Source organism: Xenopus tropicalis, chromosome 5 (assembly GCF_000004195.4).
Source record: "Xenopus tropicalis strain Nigerian chromosome 5, UCB_Xtro_10.0, whole genome shotgun sequence".
NCBI lineage: Eukaryota > Metazoa > Chordata > Amphibia > Anura > Pipidae > Xenopus > Xenopus tropicalis.
In genome coordinates this window covers 100,279,786-100,304,341 of record NC_030681.2, presented here as the reverse complement: position 1 = coordinate 100,304,341, position 24,556 = coordinate 100,279,786, and the positions used below count along the sequence as shown (strand labels likewise).

Here is a 24,556-nt window from a genome sequence, read left to right as displayed (position 1 = left end):
TACCACTGGGCAGTTGAAACAGGGTGGAAACTACTTACTGGACCAATGAAGCCTGCCAGCTGGGTAAGCATCAGGCACATGATGGAGATGATGAGCCTAGTGCGACAGAAGTGCCAGACAACGCTGCGGAGTGAAGACTCGTCAGCCCCCTTTTCAGTCACTTCTTCCAGCCAAAGCTTCTCCAAACTGTAAGAAATAGATTTTTGTCTTTTGAAGCAATGCTCATTCTATTTTATATGCCCAAGATTTCATTTTTGCCGAGATGCACATAACACAATCATAAAAATGTATGTAGGAGAGCAAAAGCATATATACAGGGACGCTGCTGCCATGAGGCAAGTCGAGAAGCTCGCCTCAGGCAGCAGCAGCCATCAAATTACTAGGGGTGGCAAAAAAACACTCCTAGTAACTTCAGATTTTTAAATTGGAATTTTGGCTTTTCTACTGCACTAGCGTTGCAACCCCCACTTGCACCTCTGCAATGCTCGGAATGGTAAGTGCTGTGGATGTGTGGATGGCATCCAAAAGAGAAGCTCAGGGTGGCTAAGGGGCCAGAAACACCCCTGCATATACAATTACATATTTAAAGGAGAATGCAAGTCAAAATTTATAAAGCATACTGCCCAATAGTCCTCCTATTGTTTAGTAAAAACGCCACACTTTTGGCTCACCTAATCAAATATTTACTCAGTCACACTTACTTCACATTTTCTAGAACAGGCAGCCATCTCTAAAAAGGTATTATCCCTCCCTTTCCCTCCTTGCTTTATACTGCACATGTTTTTATAAAGTCTCTCCTGAATCGCTGCAGAGTTAATTTGCTCTGCAAAAAGCCTTTACAACCAAATTGTCCCAAGCCACAACCCTAGTGGTGTCAGTCACAGTAGTTGGGGGATATTGCTCTGTTCTTCTAAAGTACAGTTCCATGACCGCGTGTGAACAAAGGTACCTTATGTGGAATATTTTAATACATTATTAATGATAATACAATAATAGGCAGAATTACACATGATAACATTTAATTGGTGCTTAAAATAATCATAAATATATCCAAAATTCATACCTCCTCTGAATCAAGTTAGGAGGTTTTCTGTGTGACACTGCCTATTTTTTCTATTAGAATATTGTTTATTCAGTGTCTAGGGCAGTATTCTGCACATTAATCAGGTGGCTTACTCCTAAATGCCCTATACATAAGACTTCTGCATAAATTATAGTGGTAATCCCCCTTAAAGGAATTCTGTCATGGGAAAACATTTTCTTTTCAAAACGCATCATTTAATTAAGATTCTCCAGTAGATTCCTGCATTAAAATCCTTACTTTTGAAATTTCACATGGGGCTAGCCATCTTCTTCATTTACCAGGGTGCCACAGCCATGTGACCTGAACTCTGATAAACTTCAGTCACACTTTGCTGCTGAGCTCCAAGTTGGAGTGAAATCACCCCCTCCCTTTCCCCCCAGCAGCTGATAAGCAGAACATTGGGAAGGTAGCAAGATAGCAGCTCCCAGTAGATATCAAAATAGCACTTAATCGTAAGAAATCCAAGTCCGCCTTGGGACTCCTCCAGGTACACGGAAGTAGGAGAAACAATAGGTTCCCTGAAAGCAGTTCTAATGTGTAGCGCTGGTTCCTTCTGAAAGCTCAGACTCAGGCACAATGCACTGAGATGGCTGCCTATGCACCAATATTACAATGACAAAAATACATTTGTTGGTTCAAGTTTGTAGGTAGAGTGAATTATTTGCTATGTAAACTGTGTAATTTAGAAATAAAAAGTACGCCATACAAAATGACAGTATCCCTCTTAGTATGAAGCAAGAAGTGCTTTTACTTTATATGTTGTTGTTTTTTTTTGTTCTGCTACTCCCCAGTTTACAATTCCAGCAGTTAGGGTAAATTTGACTGTAGCAACCAGGCAGTGGTTGAAAGGACAGACTAAAAGATGAATAAGAAAGGACCAGAATAGAAAGATTATAGAAAGTAAGTTATAGACTTATATAGAAACTGAGTAGAAAACATAGAAAACTAAGAAAGTAAACATAAAAAAGTGTATCATCACAGATAAATTGTTATGTGGTTGCTAGGGTCAGTGACCCCCCTTTGCATTGTTTGGCTTCATCTGCTATCTTTTTCCAGCTTTTAAACTATTAATAATAAAAAATATAGAGTGATCGAAAAGCTGATACGAATAGGACATTCTATAACATACTAAAAGTTAACTTCATCCTCCAAATCCAAGAAGTGCTGCAAAAAAGCTATTCTGAATATGCAATTTTTTAGGAGTCTCTAGTTTAATGACAATGTACAAAAAAAGAATGCAAAAGAAACCAAGTTCTTTTTTTTTTCTTTTATAAACATACCGCTTGCTATTAATATCAGACGATTCATGTTTTGACAGAGGCCAGATATCTTCAAAGAAAAGTTCTCCCTTTTTGTAAGCTATTCGAGCCATTGGAGTAAGCCAAGAGAATGTCATAAAGGAGAATAATCCAGCATTGTCCACAGGATGTTGGTGCCTGTAAAATATAAATGCAGATGTAAACAACCTAAAGAAAGAAAAATGTATTCTAAGCAACTTTCCATTACATTAATTACAAAATTTTACATATTTTTTAGACAAGTAAACATAATCATACAGTATAGTCTATTTAATTCTTTTTTTGTCATTGGTAGCCCTGACTACATGTTCTGTGAAAACAAGTTCCCCTCCAATCAACTGCACTATGTGCCTCATTTTCCCTTTAACCCTTTCCCTGCCAAAGACGTAGGTACTAAGTCGGTTTAAAAAAAGCAGTTGTATGCCACCGACGTAGTACCTACGTTTTTGGTACTAGTGTAATTCTCTCTGCACCGGCGGCAAAAGCCGCCGGTGCAGAGAGTCAGCTGTGCCCCCAACCCCCTCGGCAAGGAGCCAAGGGGGCTGGCAAGTTGGTCCAGCGATGCGATCGCATCGCACGACCTACTTACCCAGCAGCAGACCGATCGCAGCGTCTGCTGCTTGTCGAGTCTGTTCCCCAGCTTCTTGTTCCTCCTAGCTCCGCCCACTCACTTCCTGTGCTGCGAGGACTGCAGAGAGGACTGCCTGCCTGCGATCCCTGCTGGTAAGTGCTCTTTATTTGCCTAATACACACACTTACACACATTTACAGGCATTTACACACACATCTACACACAATTTAGCATACTTTTTTTTTTTTGTCCGATTTTGCACACTCTAGCACACTTTAGCACACTTATATACACACTTACACACTATCACACACATTTTAGATGTCTGCACACATGTATACACAATTTTTTGTGTATACAATTTTTTTTTACTTTTTTTTTTTTTACCCCTTTGTCTTTAGTTTTTTTCCCTAAAAATTTTATTTTGACACCATGACTATTGGATCTATTATTCTGACCACTAATTACACTGTCATGTGACTTATTTTGTTGTGTCATCGATTTACACAATTTTTGTGGTTTCATTGCATTTTTATCCCTGTATAACTGTTCCTAATCTGTTTTTAGCATAGCTTTGCCATGTGGTACTTTGGTGTAGAAAAATAACTTTACCTATTTTGAATTCCTCAGAATGTGTACTTTCCAAAAATATATGGTTTTCTGGGGGTCCCTGTGTAGTTTGGGGGTGTTACACATAATACGCTGTCAGGGGGCTCTGTGTGCAAAAGCTGAGCTGGCAGGCGAGAAATCCTTACGTGCTATTTTCATTTTTGGGTCAGTACATGCCGCAGACTTTGGTATATCTATGCATTGGGCATCAAACTGTTCAGTAGGCCTCTGGTGTTCCTATTTGGGGTGTGTTGCCTTTGTACGCAAGAAATTGTGTGAGATAAATGCGGCAAACTGCAACATTTTTATGCGATTTTCTCAAATGTCATAAAAACCACTAACTTTAGGAAAGCTTTGCAGATTGGTACTTTGGTGTAGAAAGGACTCTTTACCCTTGTTGGATTTGTCAGAATGTGTACTTTCCAAAAATATATGGTTTTCTGGGGGTCCCTGTGTAGTTTGGGGGTCTTACTGCATATAATAGGCTGTCAGGGGGCTCTGTGTGCAAAAACTGAGCTGGCAGGCGAGAAATCCTTATGCGCTATTTTCATTTTGGGGTCAGTACATACCGCAGACTTTGGTATATCTATGCATATTGGGCATCAAACTGTTCAGTAGGCCTCTGGTGTTCCTATTTGGGGTGTGTTGCCTTTGTACGCAAGAAATTGTGTGAGATAAATGTGGCAAACTGCAACATTTTTATGCGATTTTCTCAAATGTCATAAAAACCACTAACTTTAGGAAAGCTTTGCAGATTGGTACTTTGGTGTAGAAAGGACTCTTTTCCCTTGTTGGATTTGTCAGAATGTGTACTTTCCAAAAATATATGGTTTTCTGGGGGTCTCTGTATAGTTAGGGGGGTTACGGTACATAATACGCTGTCAGGGGGCTTTGTGTGCAAAAGCTAAGTTGGTGAGAAATCCATATGCGCTATTTTCATTTTGGATTCAGTACACACCACAGACTTTGGTATATCTATGCATATTGGGCATCAAACTGTTCAGTAGACCTTAGGTGTTCCTATTTGGGGTGATTTGCCATTGTATGCAAGAAATTGTGTGAGATAAATGTGGCAAACTGCAATATTTTTATGTGATTTTCTGAAATGTCATAAAAACCACTAGCTTTAGGAAAGCTTTGCAGATTGGTACTTTGGTGTAGAAAGGACTCTTTTCCCTTGTTGGATTTGTCAGAATGTGTACTTTCCAAAAATATATGACTTTCTGGGGTGAATGTAATTTTTACTAGCTATATCCCACATGTAATGATGTAAATGTTGATTTTGCAGAAGCTGAAATGACAGAAATGACAGTACATATGGGTATATGTTCACATTGGGGCCCCTACATGCCACATACTTAGGTAAACCTATACATATTGGGCATCAAACTGTTCAGTAGACCTCTGGGGTTCATATGTAGGGTGTTTTATCTTGGTATCTAATGACCTGTAGAAAATAAGATGCTGTATAGTGGAAGTTTTGAGGTGATTTTTGGAAATGCCATAAAAATCGTCAAACTTAGGAAAGCTTTATGGCTTGGTACTGTGGAGTAGAAAGACATGGGTACCCATTTTAGATTCGGGGGAATGTGTACTTTCCAAAAATATATGACTTTCTGGGGTGAATGTACTTTTTACTAGCTTTGTCCCACATATAAAGATGTAAATGTGTTGATTTTGCAGAAGCTGAAATGACAGAAATGACAGTACATATGGGGGTATGTTCTCATTGGGTCCCCTACATGCCACATACTTAGGTAAACCTATACATATTGGGCATCAAACTGTTCAGTGGGCCCCTGGCGTTCATATTTAGGGTGTTTTATCTTGGTACCTAATGCTATGTGGGAGATAAGATGCTGGAAACTGGAAGCTTTGAGTGGATTTTTGGAAATGTTATCAAAATTGCCAACTTTAGGAAAGCTTTGCGGCTTGGTACTGTGGAGTAGAAAGACATGGGTACCCATTTTAGATTCGGGGGAATGTGTACTTTCCAAAAATATATGGCTTTCTGGGGTGAATGTACTTTTTACTAGTTTTATCCCACATCTAATGATGTAAATGTTGATTTTGCAGAAGCTGAAATGACAGAAATGACAGTACATATGGGGGTATGTTCACATTGAGGCCCCTACATGCCACATACTTAGCTAAACCTATACATATTGGGCATCAAACTGTTCAGTGGACCCCTGGTGTTCATATTTAGGGTGTTTTATTTGGTTACTTTATGACCTTTAGGAGTTAAGATACTATAGACTGGAAGCTTTGAAGCGATTTTAAAAAAAATTCACAAATTTTGATAAAAAACAATAACTTTAGGAAAGCATTGCGACTTGATAGTTTGGAGTAGACAAACAGTTGTGCCTATTCTGGATTCCCCAGAATCTCTTCTTTCTAAAAATGTAAAATTTTCTGGGATAAACTTTCTGTTAGTGGAATTTTTGGCCTTGAAATCTAAAGTATGCAGCTTTCTGGAGCAGTGCTTTGGAAATTTGGTAGTGTACTGCTGGGAGTTTTTGACCTATACAAGTGAGAAATCTCCATAAAACTATATATATTTGGTATTGGCACGTTCAGGAGACATGGGACTTTCCAAATCAGTTGTAATTTCATGCATAAACTAATTTTTGTTTCTGGTGCATGTGTTTATATTATGGAAAATATGATTTTTTTTCATTTTTTAGACATTTAGAAGCCTATATCTTGTTACAGAATTGGAATTAGACAAAAATTCTACCATATTTTAAAAGCTTAGGTTATCCTGAAAAAAACAATATATAGTTTTCCTGGGTAAACTAAAAGTCCCCCCAAGGAAAGGCCCCTAAAGTGAAACAGTGCAAAATGTTCAAAAACTGTCTGGCAGTAGAAGTTCCGCTTTGTCCAAAACGGCTGGCAGTGAAAGGGTTAATTCTGAAACCAATACCATTTTTTCATACCTGTACTAATTTTCTTAAACAGTAAATATAAAGTTTATGTTTAGAAACAGCACTTTTTTTTAGAAACAGTTACTATTTCAGCATTTGTGTGAAGTTCTAGTTTTGTTTCTAGCTTGTGGAATAAAAGCTGACTTTGACACAAGGTTATATACAAGTTGTCTTATGAAATATATTTTTGAAAGAAAAACAGGTTGCAGGATCATGGATGGACTCACTTTGAAGTAATCCTAAAGGGTTTAAGCAGGTTGAGTCCTTTATGATATTTGCCTTTGTGGTGGCCCTCATCAAGGATTTTTAAGTTGGAATGCACAGAGATATCCAGCGGCAGTCCCTCAGCACGTGCAGCAGTCTCTAGGGCATCCAGGCAATCCACATGCTTTAAAAGAAAACAGCTCATTAAAAAGAGGACAACATATTTTCTAAGCCTATAACTTGCTTTGCATAAAGGCAAACTGAACGAAAATCTCACTAACATAATTATATCCTAATAAGGGACCTATCAAAGAACCGTATTGAAATGGCACATACGTATCAGTATATATTGCCTTTGTACATACTTAAACTTCAACCACCATTTTGTGATGCTATGCGTGTGTCACTCACTGAGCAACGAACAGCCACATGGGGCTAATTTACAGAGAGCTCTGTACATTAACTAGCTGATCTAACCTAGCAGTTTGTATGTGATCACAGTGCTCTCAGTGAGTAATGTAGGGGTGATGAGAATGCAGAGATGGCTGATTTTACTTATGTCTAAATTCTTTACAACAACTGGGTTTACTAAGGTGCTTCCTTAAATTTTTTCTCTTATAGGATATCAGGCGGATTAGCCATATTGTCTGCCAGCAGTGCACTACAAATTGCTTAAAGGAACAGTAACACCAAAAAATGAAAGAGCTTTAAAGTAATAAAAATATAATGCACTTTTGCCCTGCACTGGTAAAACTGGTGTGTTTGCTACAGTAACACTACTATAATTTATATAATAAGCTGCTGTGTAGCCATGAGGGCAGCCACTGAAGCTGGAAAAAAGGAGAAAAGGCACAGGTTACATAGCAGATAACAGATAAGTTCTGTAGAATACAATAGTGTTTTATCTGTTATTTGCTATGTGCCTTTTCTCCTTTGAATGGCTGCCTCAATGGCTACATAGCAGCTTATTTATATAAATTATAGTAGACTTTCTGAAGTAAACACACAACTTTTACCAAGGCAGGGCAGCAGCACATTATATTTTAGTTACTTTTATACACTTTCATTTTTTGGTGTTACGGTTCCTTTAAGGTGGCCATACAAGGTGTGGTCGCCTGTTTGGCAAGTTTTGGCTTTGTAACAGAACAAAGTAAAACAGTGGGTATATGGGCTGTCAACAAGTCAACGTAATCCCCAATCCGATGGGGAAATCAAACCTGTCCGATCAAGATCCGCCCAATTTTAGGCCAGATATCAGTCAATGAACCAATTAATATCCCCAGTTCATAGATATTGACCAGGATAGTCAGGGTGCCAAACACATTACCAATATTATGGTAAGATGTAATAAAGCTTTGTCCAAAATAAAATATGCAGTAGGTGTCCCCTGAGCAACACTGCAACGTAAGTTCTTTCCGTGTCACCTTCTGCAGCTATTAAAAAAATCACTGCAAGATGTGGAATCAGTGCACCAGTGTAACTATAACTTAGAACCTGCTTCCTCTATAATTACAGTGGTTAATTAGCTATGTAGGAATCCTGTACCACCAGAACCCTCCACCTTATTGTTATCATGGCCCTGCAGGATGCTCTTGAGTAGCGATCCCCAACCAGTGGCTCAGGGAACAACATGTTGCTTTCAGTGGCCCTAAAGCAGGTGCTTGTTTTTAAATTCCTCGCTTTGAAGCAAGATTTGGTTGGGTAAAGAACAGGTGTCCTGCCAAACAGTCTCCTGTAGGCTGACAGTCCACATAGGGGCTACCAAATAACCAATCATAGCCCTTATTTGGCACCCCCAGGTACATTTTTCATGCTTGTGTTGCTCCCCAAATCTTTTTATATATGAATGTGGCTCACAGGTAAAAAAGGTTGGGGACCCCTGCTTTGGAGGGATGAACCTCCCAGTAACCTCACCCTGTCAATGTCCCGACAATACTTCTCACAAAAGTTTGATTTTATTTTTTTGCAATGTACCTTTTATTTTTTTTCTCAAAAACAGTACTTAAAAAACAAAACCAACCATTTAGACTCCCTTGTATTGAAGATCTGAAATGTGCTGGTATCAGCTAACAGCATTACATTTTTAGGGCTCTGGCACACGGGGAGATTAGTCGCCCGCGACAAAACTCCCTGTTCGCGCCGCCGCGTCTGCCATCCCGCCGGCGACTTACATGTTCGCCGGTGGGATGGCAGGGGTAGGCAACTCGGGGAGATTAGTCGCCCGCGAACAGGGAGTTTTGTCGCGGGCGACTAATCTCCCTGTGTGCCAGAGCCCTTAAAACACATACAGTGGAGGAAATAATTATTTGACCCCCCACTGATTTTGTAAGTTTGTCCAATGACAAAGAAATGAAAAGTCTCAGAACAGTATCATTTCAATGGTAGGTTTATTTTAACAGTGGCAGATAGCACATCAAAAGGAAAATCGAAAAAATTACTTTAAATAAAAGATAGCAACTGATTTGCATTTCATTGAGTGAAATAAGTTTTTGAACCCTCTAACAAAAAAAGACTTAATGGAAGTGGAAAAACCCTTGTTTGCAAGCACAGAGGTCAAACGTTTCTTGTAATTGATGACCAAGTTTGCGCACATTTTAGGAGGAATGTTGGTCCACTCCTCTTTGCAGATCATCTCTAAATCCCTAAGGTTTCGAGGCTGTCTCTGTGCAACTCTGAGCTTGAGCTCCCTCCATAGGTTTTCTATTGGATTAAGGTCTGGAGACTGACTAGGCCACTCCATGACCTTAATGTGCTTCTTCTTGAGCCACTCCTTTGTTGCCTTTGCTGTATGTTTTGGGTCATTGTCGTGCTGGAACACCCATCCACGACCCATTTTCAGTTTCCTGGCAGAGGGAAGGAGGTTGTCGTTCAGGATTTCACGATACATGGCTCCGTCCATTTTCCCGTTAATGCGAATAAGTTGTCCTGTGCCCTTAGCAGAAAAACACCCCCAAAGCAAAATGTTTCCACCCCCATGCTTGACGGTGGGGACGGTGTTTTGGGGGTCATAGGCAGCATTTTTCTTCCTCCAAACACAGCGAGTTGAGTTAATGCCAAAGAGCTCTATTTTGGTCTCATCAGACCACAGCACCTTCTCCCAGTCACTCACAGAATCATTCAGGTGTTCATTGGCAAACTTCAGACGGGCCTGCACATGTGCCTTCTTGAGCAGGGGGACCTTGCGAGCCCTGCAGGATTTTAATCCATTGCGGTGTAATGTGTTTCTAATGGTTTTCTTGGTGACTGTGGTCCCTGCTAATTTGAGGTCATTAACTAACTCCTCCCGTGTAGTTCTAGGATGCTTTTTCACCTTTCTCAGAATCATTGACACCCCAAGAGGTGAGATCTTGCGTGGAGCCCCAGAGCGAGGTCGATTGATGGTCATTTTGTGCTCCTTCCATTTTCGAACAATCGCACCAACAGTTGTCACCTTCCCTCCCAGCTTCTTGCTAATGGTTTTGTAGCCCATTCCAGCCTTGTGCAGGTCTACAATTTTGTCTCTGACATCCTTGGACAGCTCTTTGGTCTTTCCCATGTTGGAGAGTTTGGAGTCTGCTTGATTGATTGATTCTGTGGACAGGTGTCTTTTATACAGGTGACTAGTTAAGACAGGTGTCCTTAATGAGGTTGACTAATTGAGTAGAAGTGTCTAACCACTCTGTGGGAGCCAGAACTCTTAATGGTTGGTAGGGGTTCAAAAACTTATTTCACTCAATGAAATGCAAATCAGTTGCTATCTTTTATTTAAAGTTATTTTTTCGATTTTCCTTTTGATGTGCTATCTGCCACTGTTAAAATAAACCTACCATTGAAATGATACTGTTCTGAGACTTTTCATTTCTTTGTCATTGGACAAACTTACAAAATCAGTGAGGGGTCAAATAATTATTTCCTCCACTGTATATACCCAAACGTATTGCTTATCTTGGATCTGCACAGTCACTAGGGATACTTTTCAGCAGCTTTTCCCTGTTGGCAGATTAGGAGAATGCCAATAAGCCAATGAGAAAGCTGTTGTCACGGAGAATTCAAAAACCTGGGGCTGTTTATTGGCTAAACAAACCCAGGCAGTCAGCCAGTGCTCACCAGCTCCTGATAATAGATGTACAGGGAGAACAAAGACTCAGATTGTGTGCAACTCAATACACAAGTATCTCAAGTCTGAGTAGGGGGGGAGGGAGGAAGTTTTTGTCACACTGCTGAGTCACCATGAGTACAACAAAAGCCAACAGTATTATGTCTTCCCATTAACTCCTTTATGGTTTAAAAGTAACCATTTCATTACTTATTGGCATTAACTAATGAATTTACACATTCAGTTGGGTAGAGTCAAGGCTACCCAACTAGAGGCCCATAGTCCTGACATTGCCCTCCAGTTACGACACCCAGCTGTGTATAAGATCATTAAAGTTCTGATAGTTAGCCACAAGCCAATTATAGCAGTTTTCGAAGCTATCTAGCATCTTGTCCCCTCCCAAAGAGCTAGAAAATACCCCAGTGACAGAATGCTTTTACTCCTATAAAAAGAATTGGCATAGGGTCCACCTTGGCAGAGTCAACCCTTTCCCTGCTCCCTGGTGCAGTTTGTACTAACCCAAACAGGATGAATGTGCAGCACTGTAAGTGCAGAAGTTCTGTAGGGCACAAAAACAACAGCAGCCCCACACTCAGAAGGCAAGTACCTATTTGTCAGGTCACTGACACGAAAGTGTTTCAGTTATGCATTCTTCTCTACACCACAACATTTTAAATGTCCTGAAGCTACATGGACATGGGTGTCTCCTGCAAAATACACAGAGCTAAAGGAACGTTGCTAGGGATTACGTATGTTTACAGTTGGGATCAGCTTGGTGAAGCAAGAAAACACCTGATTAACCACACCCTAGAGTTTAGAAAAGGGCAGTGTAAAAACAGGCACAGGGTTTGCTCCAGGTGTTGTAAAAACACAGCAACTAATCAGTAATATTTATACCCACAGGGCAGAATGCAATAAAAATGAATTTATTCAGTTTCTACTTTTTTATATTAGGTAGTTGAGTATATATTTGGATCAGATGCCTGTGTAAATTAAGACATAACTAAATTAAGACATAAAAAATGCTAATGTGTCGTATAACAGCCTGCACAAAAATAAATCCAGTAATAACACATTATATCCATTCTTGCTTACTGCATGATAACACTGAATACATATTTCAAAGGATACACTAACTGGATTAAATGCTACCTCTTTTAGAATACTGGCTTTAGTCAATGGTTCAAAAAGAAAACATTGTGATTATATATTTTGAGATAACTGTGGTATGTGTCCTTTGCAGACACTTGGGGCTCTTTTATAAACACTAGGCAAATTTGCACCCGAGAAGTAACCCATGACAACAAATCAAATGTGTACTTTCATTGTTTAACCTGCAGGTGGCTAGAAAAAGCCAATCACTGATTGATTGAAAGGGCTACTGCCCAAGGGCAAATATGCCCAGTGTTTATAATTGAACCCTATTATCTCTGCTACTCATCTAGTTACATGGGACATGTAGATTCCATTGAGCATGTGTATAAATGTTATTATGCCGAGTGTATATACTTACAAAAATGTAAGGAATAGAATAGAACCTTGTTGACTATTAGGGTAGGATAAATTACACTCCACAAAATCACACACATTTAAATCTTTTTTAAACTGAATATGAATACTGCAGGGAGGCAGGTGGTACAGAAATAAAGCATGGCAAGGAGGGCTAGGGTCAATAAGAACTTACAGTTCTAGCTGGAGCACATAAAAGCAAAATTAAACTACATTTTACCCAAATTACCAAAACACAATTTTATAAAACAGGAACTTAATCTGCACTAAATGATCAAGGTTCAGTCCAACAACCTAAAGACAGATTTATTATATTATTAAAAGATATGTTTTTAAACATACTGCTTAGATTACTGGATAATACTGCTATTTAAGGCAAAACATACCATCTTTTGAACATAAATTTATATTTAGCTGAGCTTCTGTAAAAAAAAAAAAAAATAATAAAATATGCAAACACTATCTAAACCTAAAAAACAATGATGCTAAGATTGAAAGGAAAACAAGATTCATCATAACTAAACCATTTCCCAAGCCATATTAGGCTCACAGTGTCATGCAGCCCCTCCCTCATATTGTTCCACTGTGGCATGAGAAACTCTGTGGCTTGAATTCCCTGTTTTCAGTAAATCTGGGCATCTTCCACTATGGAAAGCAAAAGGACTTTAAGGCCCAGAACTCACCATTTCATAATAAACAAGGCGAGGGAGGGGTTTTACAATGCTGTGAACCTAAGGAATGTTGAGAAATGGTTTTCATGTGTGTCAAGGTTTCCTTTCAATATGAGGAATTAGGTATGATTGGAGAAGAAAAAAAAACAAAACATAAAAACCCCATTTTAGAAGCTCAGATAAGTCTAACTCAGGGGTGCTCAGACTCTTTCCCCCGGCAATCTACTTTTCACTCCTCCCCACGTACGTATGTGACACAGCATATGTACGCATAACTTATAAAAACGCTGCACTTCTGCATTTCCCGGCTTAGACGCAGTCCACCAACGTTTTGGCCACCCCTGCTCTAACTAAATAAGCTCATATAAAAAAGGAAACAATATTTTCCATTTATACGGCCCTCCTCACCCATCAATCATGGCCACATTCACCAAACATTTTTCCCTGCATCATATTTCCAATAATTGGGGGGCAATAATTAAATTGTATTCTAATGCTCACACAATAAACCTATATTTTACCTTAAAGGAGAAGGAAAGGCAAAGTCACTTGAGGGTGCTAAAATGTTAGGCATCCCTAAGTGACTTAAATCACCTACCTTGTACCCCGGGCTGGTGCCCCTGTGAGGAGAAAACAGCACCAGCCCGGGGTACCTGTAGCGATGCTCTTCCTCCTTTCTACTCGCGCTGCTGCTGAATGTCCCGGACAATCGCATGCACAGTAGAGTGAAAAGCAGACTTCTCTGTTAAAGCTTGGCTTTTCACTCTACTGCGCATGTGCGTGCGGCGAGACAGGAACGAGGAAGCGCTGGCAGCTACCCCAGGCTGGTGCTATTTTCTCCTAACAGGGGCACCAGCCTGGGGTAAAAGGTAGGCGATTTAAGTCACTTGGGGGTGCCTAACATTTTGGCACCCCCAAGTGACTTTGCCTTTCCTTTAATTGAAACACATAGGATATGATTAGACCAAAATAAAAAATAGACTGCCATGCTATAAAACCCCAGTTTAAGAGTTTACCAGCGGCAGAGAGGCTGGAATTGTTATAAAGCCTTTGGTCACCATCTCTTTCTCTTTTGCTTGCATTAAAATCGAACAAGCTTTCAAATGTGACCTCTTGCCAGAGCAGGTGGGCTCTGCAGTAAGTGCAGCAGAAGACAAATGGGGAAAAAAAAAAGTCATGCAGAGGAGAAAATGGGAAGGGAAACTAGACATAAAGCATAACAATGCAATAAATCTGCATTCTGCATGACTTTTTCACAAATACATGAAACATAGTAATATATTTTAGTGCACTTGTTGTGAAACTGTTCCCAGCTAGTGTTTTTACTATTTAACCATAAAACAATTCTCACATTTTCTCATTTCAAATTGCACAAATTTGCTTCTCAAAAAAGTACTATTTATCCAAACCCCTACAAAGCAAAAATGTTTCTATATATCCCTCTGCTTTTGCATGTTTTGAGAAATGTCATAGTAAGAACGTAAGCCACACTGACCTGTGACTTTGCCTTTTGGTACTTGAAATCCCGTGGCTCCTTTCTTTCATCTTGGTTGTGTTGCTCCCGAACATTTCTGTATCCCAGGCTGGGTATGACATATTCCACTCCTAAATCTAGGTCTTTCATCTTCTTTTGGCATTGAGCGCCTTTTGTAAAGTAGCACTCCCAAATTTTCTACAACAAAATTAAAAACTTTTTAACTTTTTGCTTTTTACCTAGTAAAGCACTACCATCCTATCTTCACAAATAAAACTGTAGCAAATTAAATTCATTAACAATCCACTTTGAAAGCAGTTTTGCAAGAACTGTAAGGGTATTAGAAAGAGCACAAAAATAATGTTACTTGGGGAGAGAAACAATGTCTAGAAAAGTAAGCTTTGTGACTCTAAGGGCTGTGACACACGGGCAGATTAGTCGGCGCGACTCCTTGAGAGGAAACTTCTGCGACTTCGGCAAATCGTAGCTCTGCGTATGGCATCCCACCAGCGATTTACATTCTCCCCGGTGGGATGGCATTTCGAGGAGATTAGTTGCCCGCAACAAGTGAGATTTGTCTCACAGCGACTAATCTCCCCGTGTGTCACAGCCCTAAAACGTATTATTTTATATTGTAAGAGAATGGATTACTGTATTAATGGGATCACCGAGACCTACCCTAAATAGCACGGGGTCCCATTTTTGGATGCCAAAGCATGGGTTAAGAATCCGAGGTTTACCAACTGCAGAACTACGGATTCTATTTGTCTAGCCCCTCTTCTTGTTCCCACTTCAGTATTCTAATATCACTCATGTCCTTCTGCTTTCTTAACCCAATTTTAATTCTGTTCGTGTCTTGAAGTTGCATTGCGAAAGATTTGTTCCCTTAGTTCCATTTCTGCACGGGGTGCCTCTCTGCAAAATCACAAATAGCAAACCATCCTACACTTACAGCAAATCTTTGATTCTGTAAAAGTACATGTGGCAACAAAACAGAACCATTGCCTCACAGCAGCAAGTGTGTTAAGTCCCTAGCTCTTAGAGGGTTTTTAAAGCAGAACTAATCCCAAAAATAAATATACCTTAAAATGCCATATTTTATACACTTAACTTACTGCACCAGCCTAAATTTTAGTCATCTCAATAGCAGCAGTGATCCAGGCTTTCAAAATTGTCACAGGAGCTCCCCAACTTGGAAAGTGTCTGCAACACTCACATGCTCAGTGTACTCTGAGTAGCTGTTTACAGGGCTAATTATTAAATTATGATGCCAATTGCACTGGTTTTGGAGCTACTATGTAATGTGAATCGGAATAATTTACTAATCTGGGAAGATGGTGAACTTCTGGGGGCATCTTCAGAGGCAAAGATACTCCCTCCTAAATGGCTGTGGTTGCATTGAGCTGGTACAGAAGTCCTAAACATAACGTACATTATTTCTTGCCTAGTTAAGTTTTAGTTCAAAAGTTAAGACTTTATGCCTGCAGTTCATCTTTTCCAACAATACTGTTTGCCCTTAGGGTATGGCACACTCTCCTAAAGAAACATTCCTTAAAGCTACTAAACATGAGGGAACCACTCCTTAAAACTACCAAAAAAAAACCACTTAAAAACCTGATAAGACTGCACTGCCACAAACAAGGTTTAGAATAGGTGCTCTTGTTAAAGGAGAACTAACCCTAAAAATGAATATGGCTAAAAATGCCATATTTTATGTAGTGAACAGCAACAATGGTCCAGGACTTGTCACAGGGGGTCACCATCTTGGAAAGTGCCTGCAACACTCACATATTCTGTGTGCTCAGAGCACCTGTTGTCACAAATTATTAAAGTTATACTGACACCAAAAATAATGATGTTTTTTAAACCTTTCATTGCTTTATCATTGTATTATCTCTTTAATTTTAACCTATAACCATATAGCTATCACTTTTACAATGCCATTCTGGTCTCATGGGTTTCTCTCTGAGGGGGCTGCCATGTTTGGGCACTAGCAGTTTGTTGCTGTTTGAAAACACTCCCCTTAATTTTAGTTTAAAAATCCTAGCCAATTGGAATCAGTGCTGCACATACAAACTATTTCTAATGAAATCTTTTAATGCTGAGGTACAACAGTGGACAGTGGTGTTTAGGAACGAGGTATTTGTATTCCTTTCTAAGCATATTTGCTCTGATACCCTTTGAACTGGCCGTCTGTCATGTACGCTCTATAGCAGACACACGCAGAGTGTATACTTTTTATCTATATGGGAGCGCATTCCTTTCAAATAATAAATCACAGCAGGATTAATTAGTATAGCTCTGGTGCAAAGATTTATTGAGAAGACACTTACAGGCAGCGCTCGGTGAAAGTATCTTGATGTCTGTGATGTGGGGGAGGCACAGACTGCAAGGAAGTAAGGGGAATAGAACCGCCCAGCTTCAGCTGACGTCAGTGAAGTGAAACAGTAATTGACAGGTTGAGAAGTGCCAGTCGGGTTTGCAAAACAGTCGGGTTTGCAAAACAGTCGGGTTTTAGACATTCATGTAACTTTACTAAATAAAGCAGACTCTGGGCAAAAAACAAACAATCAGTATAGCCCATAGCTAACTTTTGATGTACACCATTATTTTGAGGACTACATTTTTCATGTCAGTATCACTTTAAGCAGAAAATGAGGTTCACCTGTCACATTAGCTGAAGCTACAAAGCTGGTTATTACATTTGCATGAGTTTCTATGTTGTCATTTAGTAAATATCTGTATAAATTACTAATCAGCCTTTATATTATATATATATATATATATATATATATATATATATATATATACAGTATATTGTGAGTCGGCCCCTAAGCTCAGTAGCTGACAGCGGCACAGAGCTTGTGCAGTGAATCAGCAGAAAAGAAGATGGAAAAAAAGAAGATCTTCCCTGCTAAAGTGGTGTGGTTGCCTTGGGCTGGTGCAAAAGCCCAAAACATAATGTACAAAATTTCTAATTACTTTAGTTAGGCTTTAGTTCTCTTTTAAAATCCTTTAATTTCAGATTTCCAGAGATCCTCTCTCAACAGCACATAAACAATGGCCAGTTCTTGCTGCTGTGCAGACTCCTAGCACTGTTTTCTGTTTCAAATTGACAGGAATGACTATGAAAAGCAGTGTGCAGACACTCATTTATATTGTTCTTTTCTCTGCCCAGTCATCCCGGCCTCCTTTCTATTTCTGTATTCTCTTATGCCTCCCTTTCTTTGTCAGTTTCTCACACTCTCACTTCTTTTCTCCATAAGTTTTGCGTTTTCATTATAGCAGAGTCTTCCTAAAGGATGCCTTAGCATATCCTCTATTAACTGCTTAGTGTTTCCAACCTTACAAAGTGTTTACCCTATCAGTGCTCTGTTAGGAGATTCCCCTATGAAACAAATTGAGTGGGTCATTTTTAGAAGGCCTATTTAAAGTAGCATTTACTTGCATTTATATCAGTCACACTGGAGGTACTAGGCACGACAGCCATCACCAAAGGGGACCCAAGCTGGATAATTATCTTCATAGTATGGTTAAGAATTCATGCAACTGAACTGTAAAATAGTACCTGTCTCAATTGTCACAAAGCAGATATCCATGAAAAGAACTTAAATAATTTGCAATTGCCATGCTTATCATCAGATCTTAACTCAACAGATCTGTGACGCTAAGACTTCTTCTGTCTTCTATCACGATTGCAAAATTATCTGCTGAAAGAACAATTCTTTGACTCTTGGTGCTGAAGCCCTCTAAAAAAGTTCTAGTTGCTTGTAGAGCCATTATGGTTACAGAGCAGGCCCAGACTGTGAATTTTTTCAAATGCAAATCCTTGCACAGACCCTCATGCTAACAGCATCACTCCCAAAAATACGGTTTAAACTCTAATAGCGATGCCACTGGAACAAAATAACATACTAAAACTTGAAGGTGAACTACATAAATTACATAACATTTAATTAAATTATATTGTATTGATTAGTTTATTTGGTAGCTCTCTCTCCTACTTGAGATATATTTTGTTGTTTACCTACAGACACAAACCGATTGTATTGGTCCATGCATGAACTGAGTTGCTGATTTTAATTTTAAGATGCGTTATTTTGAATATCCTTCACAGAAGGGATGTGAATATCATAGGTGGTAAAGTTAGTCAAATATTGCAGCAGTAAGTATAATATATATAGCTGTTACATCTCATTGTTATATCAAGTGCTTATGATGTGGTTATGTGTTCATTTAGGTATTATAAATTATCATAGTGATGAAGTATTTAGTTGTACAACATGTATTAGAAGTCTTTGGCTCACCTATGCTACCATACCACACATTTTACGAGAACTTAAATTATTAGACTAAAAAAAATTGCTGCAGTGTTAGAGTGAGCTGAACTGTTTTTTTTACTGGGGCTCAATAACTGCTATTTAGAATAGCTGTATAAGCTATCCTAAATTCCATACCGTGGCAGCTTACTTGCCCCTGAATGGGGTTAAACAAATGGACTATATCTGGTTGCATCTTGGTTAGAAATCTCTCCAGCTGCTGTCCTGCCATTGGGAAGGACTGCAGCCGTCACTAAACAAGCAAATATTAGTTAGCAGATGATGTGAAAAAACTAAGCTTATAAATGCTTTTAAGGGATACTGCCATGATTTTTATGGTGTACTTTTTATTTCTAAATTACACTGTTAGAGCAAATAATTCACTCTATTATTTAAAATGTTGTTTATGAACCAACAAATGTATCTCTTTTAGTTATAATATTGGTGTGTAGGCAGCCATCTCAGTGCATTGTGCCTGAGTCTGAGCTTTCAGAATGAGCCAACGCTACAGCACATAACTGCTTTCAGGTAACCTATTGTTTCTCCTACTCCCATGTAACTGGAGGAGTCCCAAGCTGGACTTGGATTTCTAGTGCTATTCCGATATCTACTGGGAGCTGCTATATTGCTACCTTCCCATTGTTCTGCTGATCAGCTGCTGGAGGGGTGATATCACTCCAACTTGCATCACAGCAGTAAAAAGTGACTAAAGTTTATCAGCGTACAGGTCACATGGTTGTGGTACCCTGGCAAATGAAGAATATGGCTAGCCCCATGTGAAATTTTAAAATTAAATATAAAAAAAGTGTTTTTTTAAAAAGCGGATTTCAATGCAGGATTCTGCTGATGCATTTTGAAAAATAAATGTTTTCCCATAACAGTATTCCTTTAGCTAGATTGCTGGGCTGCACCAATCACACATATGCACAATTATTTTCTAAACCTGCTAGCTGCATTTTTTTTTTTTGGGGGGGGGGTCCACAATTATTCACATGATGTGGTATAAGCTTATTGCAGTGATGGGGCTACCCTCCCCATACCCTCTTTGTGGTGTACTGCATAGCAATGGTTTTATTTAGAAAATATATGTTCTAATCGGTTATCTTCAGAGAATGATCATTCCAGGACCAAAGGCCAACAGTTCTTGAAATCAGAAAAATCCAAATCATAACCTGGTCTTTGAAAGCGTATCCAGCTACAGCATTAACTTGCTTTCCAACTAGACTATTATATTATAATATTGCCCTATGCTATCTGATTTACCATTTCTATGCCAGGCCAGTTTGAGTGATAATATACAAAAATGAGCTGTAATGAATAAATCTGTAAGACCCCTACTGGGACGACCTAAGCAACATGGATCTTGCCTCTGTATCTAGAGTTTCCAGGGTCCGATGTTCTGAAATCATTAACCGTATTTAGTTTTTACCATAAAAGAATATCAAATGTATTTTTCTTATATGAAAGTGTAACGCCCTCTCTACTGAAATGTATTTCAGTTGTCCTTAAAGATCTTTGCACCAAGTTGTCAAGCCGGTATCTACAGGGTTCCCTGACCTTTCTTAGTTCTGACACCTTGGCCTTCAGTTCGTGCATCACGGGGCCTTGCAAGGCCAGGCTAGTATGCGGTAAGAAGACGTCGGCATCATTTCCTAACAAGCAGCAGGAGCCGCATACAGTCAACTCCTACATTCAGAGCGCCATCTGCTGCTCAGTGCCGGAAGTGAAAAACAGAACAAACAAGGAGAAGCCGCATAACATCTAGGCAGCTTCCTGTTCTGTATAAGCACTTCACTTGAACTTCGCCAGGTAAACATGCCCAGACTAGGATGTCTGGAATGACTTTTAGTCTCTAATGTCTGAAAGACAGTACATTTTATTACAAAGATATCAATGCTCTTTAGACAGACCCATCACCAACTAAACGTTGAACGCCAGTAACATAAAGTAAATGATAAGGAAGATAGCGGCCGAGCAGTTGGGGGGCGGCAGGCGAATAGAACTGAGACAGGCCTGGGTGGGCCTCGCTCTCGAATGACATCGCCACTGACAGGAGCTAGTTCCTCCCCGCACCACAGCTTGCTCTTAGCCCCGAACAAATCCGCTATCCGAAACGTTAGCGAGAGAACCGATACCGAGTAACTGGCTCCCCCTATTCAACCCCAGCTCCATGACAGACTATTCATTAGCCGCGACCCCTCTTATGCCGGATTAGAAGACTGGCTGATTTTTATTTCACTAAACTGTACGGAGCTTCAATAATATTCCCCATTCAATAAGCTGCTAGGTGTTGTCATTCATAAAGAGCAGCTGAGGCCTGTGGGGCGGGGATCTCCTTACCGTTACCTGATTTAATTATGACTCTTGGGATCCAACACTCAGATAAGATGAGCTCCGCTGCTGACTCTTCCACTGCAGCTCTTCAACTCAGGAAAACAAGCAGCCGGGTTGAGGGGGTTGTTAGGGGAGAGCCAGAGAAAGCCTGCGCACAAAGCACGCCTCGGGTCTTTCTGGGAATTGTAGTTCAATAAGCGCGCATTGCCCGTTAGACGATAGGTAGAAAACTCAATTTCCCACAATTAGTGGCGATGTCAAAGTTCGAGGTTCCGCCCCGTGGAAAGAAATGGGCGGTGCCGCGGGGAAGCAACACGCCTTTGTTCTTGCTATGCGGTAGCACGCTCTAGAACGTTCTAGGCGGGGACGCGCTGCGCGGGCACATCAGCGGCCATATTTAGCCTGGGTGTGACAATAAAAAATGTCCTTTTCTTCTTGTCGCTGATTGTTCTGTCGACAGTAATTTTGTTTTATGAATGCGTGAAGCCGTTGTTCACCATTTATGTGCCGGGGTTAGAAATAGATCGTGTAGCTATCATTTTATGGTTAGACCTAGTGTAATGGCATTAGGAGATAACTTTATAAAGATGTTCTAGTTTGCTGTAATGTAAAGCAGGACATTGACACAGTTTATATTTTATAGGGAACGGGTATATGTTAATACATCTATGACACAGTGACATTTAGTGGCCCAAGTCACACTTAGATAATTTTGTCAGTTACATTGGGTTGAAAAAAACCAGAGTCCATCAAGTCAACCCTTCCAAGTAAACCCAGCACACACAAACCTATACTGACCTATCTGTACACTCACATACATAAACCATGTATACCAACATCAATATTAACTCTAGATCAGTGCTTCTCAACCTTCCTAATGCCCCAACCCTTTAACACCTCATGTTGTGGTGACCCCCAACCATAAAATTATTCCTAAGACCATTTGAAATATGTGTTTTCTGATGGTCTTAGGCGACCCCTGTGAAAGAGTCGTTCGACCCCCAAAGTGGTCCTGACCCACAGGTTGAGAACAGCTGCTCTAGATTTTAGTAATTATAACCATATTACTAGTTGACAAATATAGTTTGCTTTGCTGCATCAAGGTCAAGGGGCAGTTCACTATCTAGAAATACAATATGATGTATTATTAATCATTGTACCAGCAGGTGTTTGATGTCATTACCTCTCAGAAGATTAAAGCGCAACTAAAAAGTGGGCGTCCAACATGGCAATGACCCCAAACATTTCAGTAAATCCACCAAGAGATGGAATGACCTAGAAAACTCTGGATCTAAAGCCCATCAAGGTGCTATTTGGGGGATATTTTACTTATTATCAAGGTTAATGCAAGCTGGTTTGTATTTAGTGGGTTAACCAGTGTTACGCAGCCCCAGGTGCTGTTTTTATTTTTAAAGCAATATTGGTTATAGTGTTCAATAAACTTTTCCCCATATAAGGTCTTGGAACTTCAAGGTGACTAATAATTTCCTAATATTTTATGGGTACATTATTTATGCAGACGTTTCAGTGAGTTATGTGACTGTAAATACATTACTAAGATCTGATTCTAATTGGTGATAATACTAAGCACCATTTATAAGAATACATTTTACAGGATATTTATGGCTCTTGTGTATTATACATATATACTAGTTGAGAAAATAAAATGCAGACACTATAAAGGAGTCAAGAAGATGATTGCTACTGGATACCTTGATAACCGGGCCAAGGGGAGAAGCTTCATCTAATTATGATGAGCTTAAGAGGCAAGATAGACAGAAGTAACTGTTAAAAAGGTTAATTGGTGTGTTCATTAATCTCACTGGTTTGAGACTTCTTAGAAAGTTAAGGAACACAGTGTTCCTCACAGGAAGAGAAGTCCCTCTAAAACTTTGAAATGAATTGAACTCTGTGATTACAAAGTCCATGGCAATGTGCATTCAAGAGGGAACTAATAGAAGTTGCAAAAGGTAGAGCCTTACAAACAGAAACATATTTGACTACATTGTGTTGTAAAGACATAACTAAGAGGCTCAGAATATAAACTCCTCGGTTTTCTTAATGCTGAGATGAAATTGTGCCCCTAAAAGAAAAAAATCTTAAAATAAGAAGTGCTACATTTCTCTAACCTGGAATAGAGAACATTTTCCCTGAGATGGAACAATATTTGTAAGATATAATTTCAGAAGAGAGAGGGAAAGAGAGTAATTTTGAATATTATCAAGTTATTCTAATAGAACACAATATAGAAAGTCTGTAATAATTGTTAATTTGTGGTTAGGGAGGGGGGCATTGTTTGAAAAGTAGAGTGGATTTGTTATAGGACAAAATAATGAGTTAGCTGATACTGCTTAGCTTCCTGCTCCATATGCCTGCGCAAGGTCTTTATGACATGCTACTGGCATGAACCAAGGTAAGTCACATCAGCTGGGCCCAAGCTTAACTGTAAAGTCAGGGCAAATAGTAAAACTGCAAAGTCATAGTTTAGGCCATGATCGCTGAAATAAAGTTTAGTGTGCAGGTAAAAATTAGGAATAACAGGCTAGTGTGATCCAAATAGAAACTCCAAGCTTGGTCAAGGACCATGGCAAGTGGTGTAAAAAAAATGGCAAAAAATAATTAACCTACTTTGCTACCTTACTATATTTTTCAGTTTGTTGTTGTTGTGATATAGTTTCTGGTACATCAGGTTCCAGCTTTTATTATCAGATTCAGTAAAAAAGATTTTTCCTTTCTTTGACAGCCTGCTCTTCATTAGAATGATGGGAATGTCTGATGTAGAAATCCTTGACCTTCAACCTAAAGAAAATTCTAATCCTAATGAAATCAGAGATGTTCATTATATGGCCCTTAGTCTTCACAAGTTGAATTTACAATAATAAAATAATAATAACTGAAGTGCATGTTTTGTGGTTTCAATGTGTCAGGCAATCTTGTAATATGACTGCATTCAATTCTTTGTGAAAAATCACTTTCAGGAAGGACATTTTAGGGGATTGATTATGTATTCCCAGCAACAAATGTTAGCAATTTCATGTGCCAAAAATAACATTTGGTGCTATTTATGCAGATTACAACACCAACCTTTAGAAACCCTTGCAGCCCAGATTTCAAGATTAAAACCAGCATGGGGTTTGCATTGAGGAATTGTTTTCCCCACGGTTTGCCGTTTTTTCCCTAGAATTTCAGCACAGTTGCACCGCCATTCCTGACATGCATGAAAACAAACTGTTGCTATTGTGTTTGTGCATTTTAGTGAATAGGGGGTTCTGTAGAATACAGTAGTGTTTTATCTGTTAACTGCTATGTGCCTGTGCCTTTTCTCCTTTGAATGGCTACCTCCATGGCTACATAGCAGCTTATTTATATAAATTATAGTAGACTTTCTGAAGTAAACACACAACTTTTACCAGTGCAGGGCAGCAGCACATTATATTTTAGTTACTTTTATACACTTTCATTTTTTGGTGTTACTGTTCCT

The 24,556-nt window shown here is 39.4% G+C and overlaps 1 protein-coding gene and 1 long non-coding RNA gene across 7 annotated transcripts in view; one reads left to right on the top strand and one right to left on the bottom strand.

The window, feature by feature from the left end:
• Positions 1 to 21,255, bottom strand: part of abcc5 (ATP binding cassette subfamily C member 5) — a 57,663-nt gene extending 36,408 nt beyond the window's left edge. For 2 of the 6 annotated variants that reach the window (XM_031902926.1, XM_031902927.1), the window contains exons 1-5: positions 21,088 to 21,255; positions 14,444 to 14,620; positions 6,717 to 6,877; positions 2,365 to 2,520; positions 39 to 186 (exon numbers count right to left, since the gene is read on the bottom strand). In XM_031902926.1, the coding sequence (XP_031758786.1) occupies positions 39 to 186; positions 2,365 to 2,520; positions 6,717 to 6,877; positions 14,444 to 14,572 (594 nt within the window). In that variant the 5' untranslated portion in view covers positions 14,573 to 14,620; positions 21,088 to 21,255. Of the gene's footprint in view, positions 1 to 38; positions 187 to 2,364; positions 2,521 to 6,716; positions 6,878 to 14,443; positions 14,621 to 21,081 lie in introns of all 6 variants that reach the window. The other 4 variants (XM_012962631.3, XM_012962634.3, XM_012962630.3 and 1 more) reach the window with 3 other exon arrangements.
• Positions 20,247 to 23,973, top strand: LOC105947377. The gene is made up of 3 exons (XR_001170781.3): positions 20,247 to 20,550; positions 22,242 to 22,381; positions 23,819 to 23,973. It is a non-coding gene; the product is annotated as an uncharacterized LOC105947377 (long non-coding RNA).
• Positions 23,974 to 24,556: the final 583 nt, after the last annotated feature.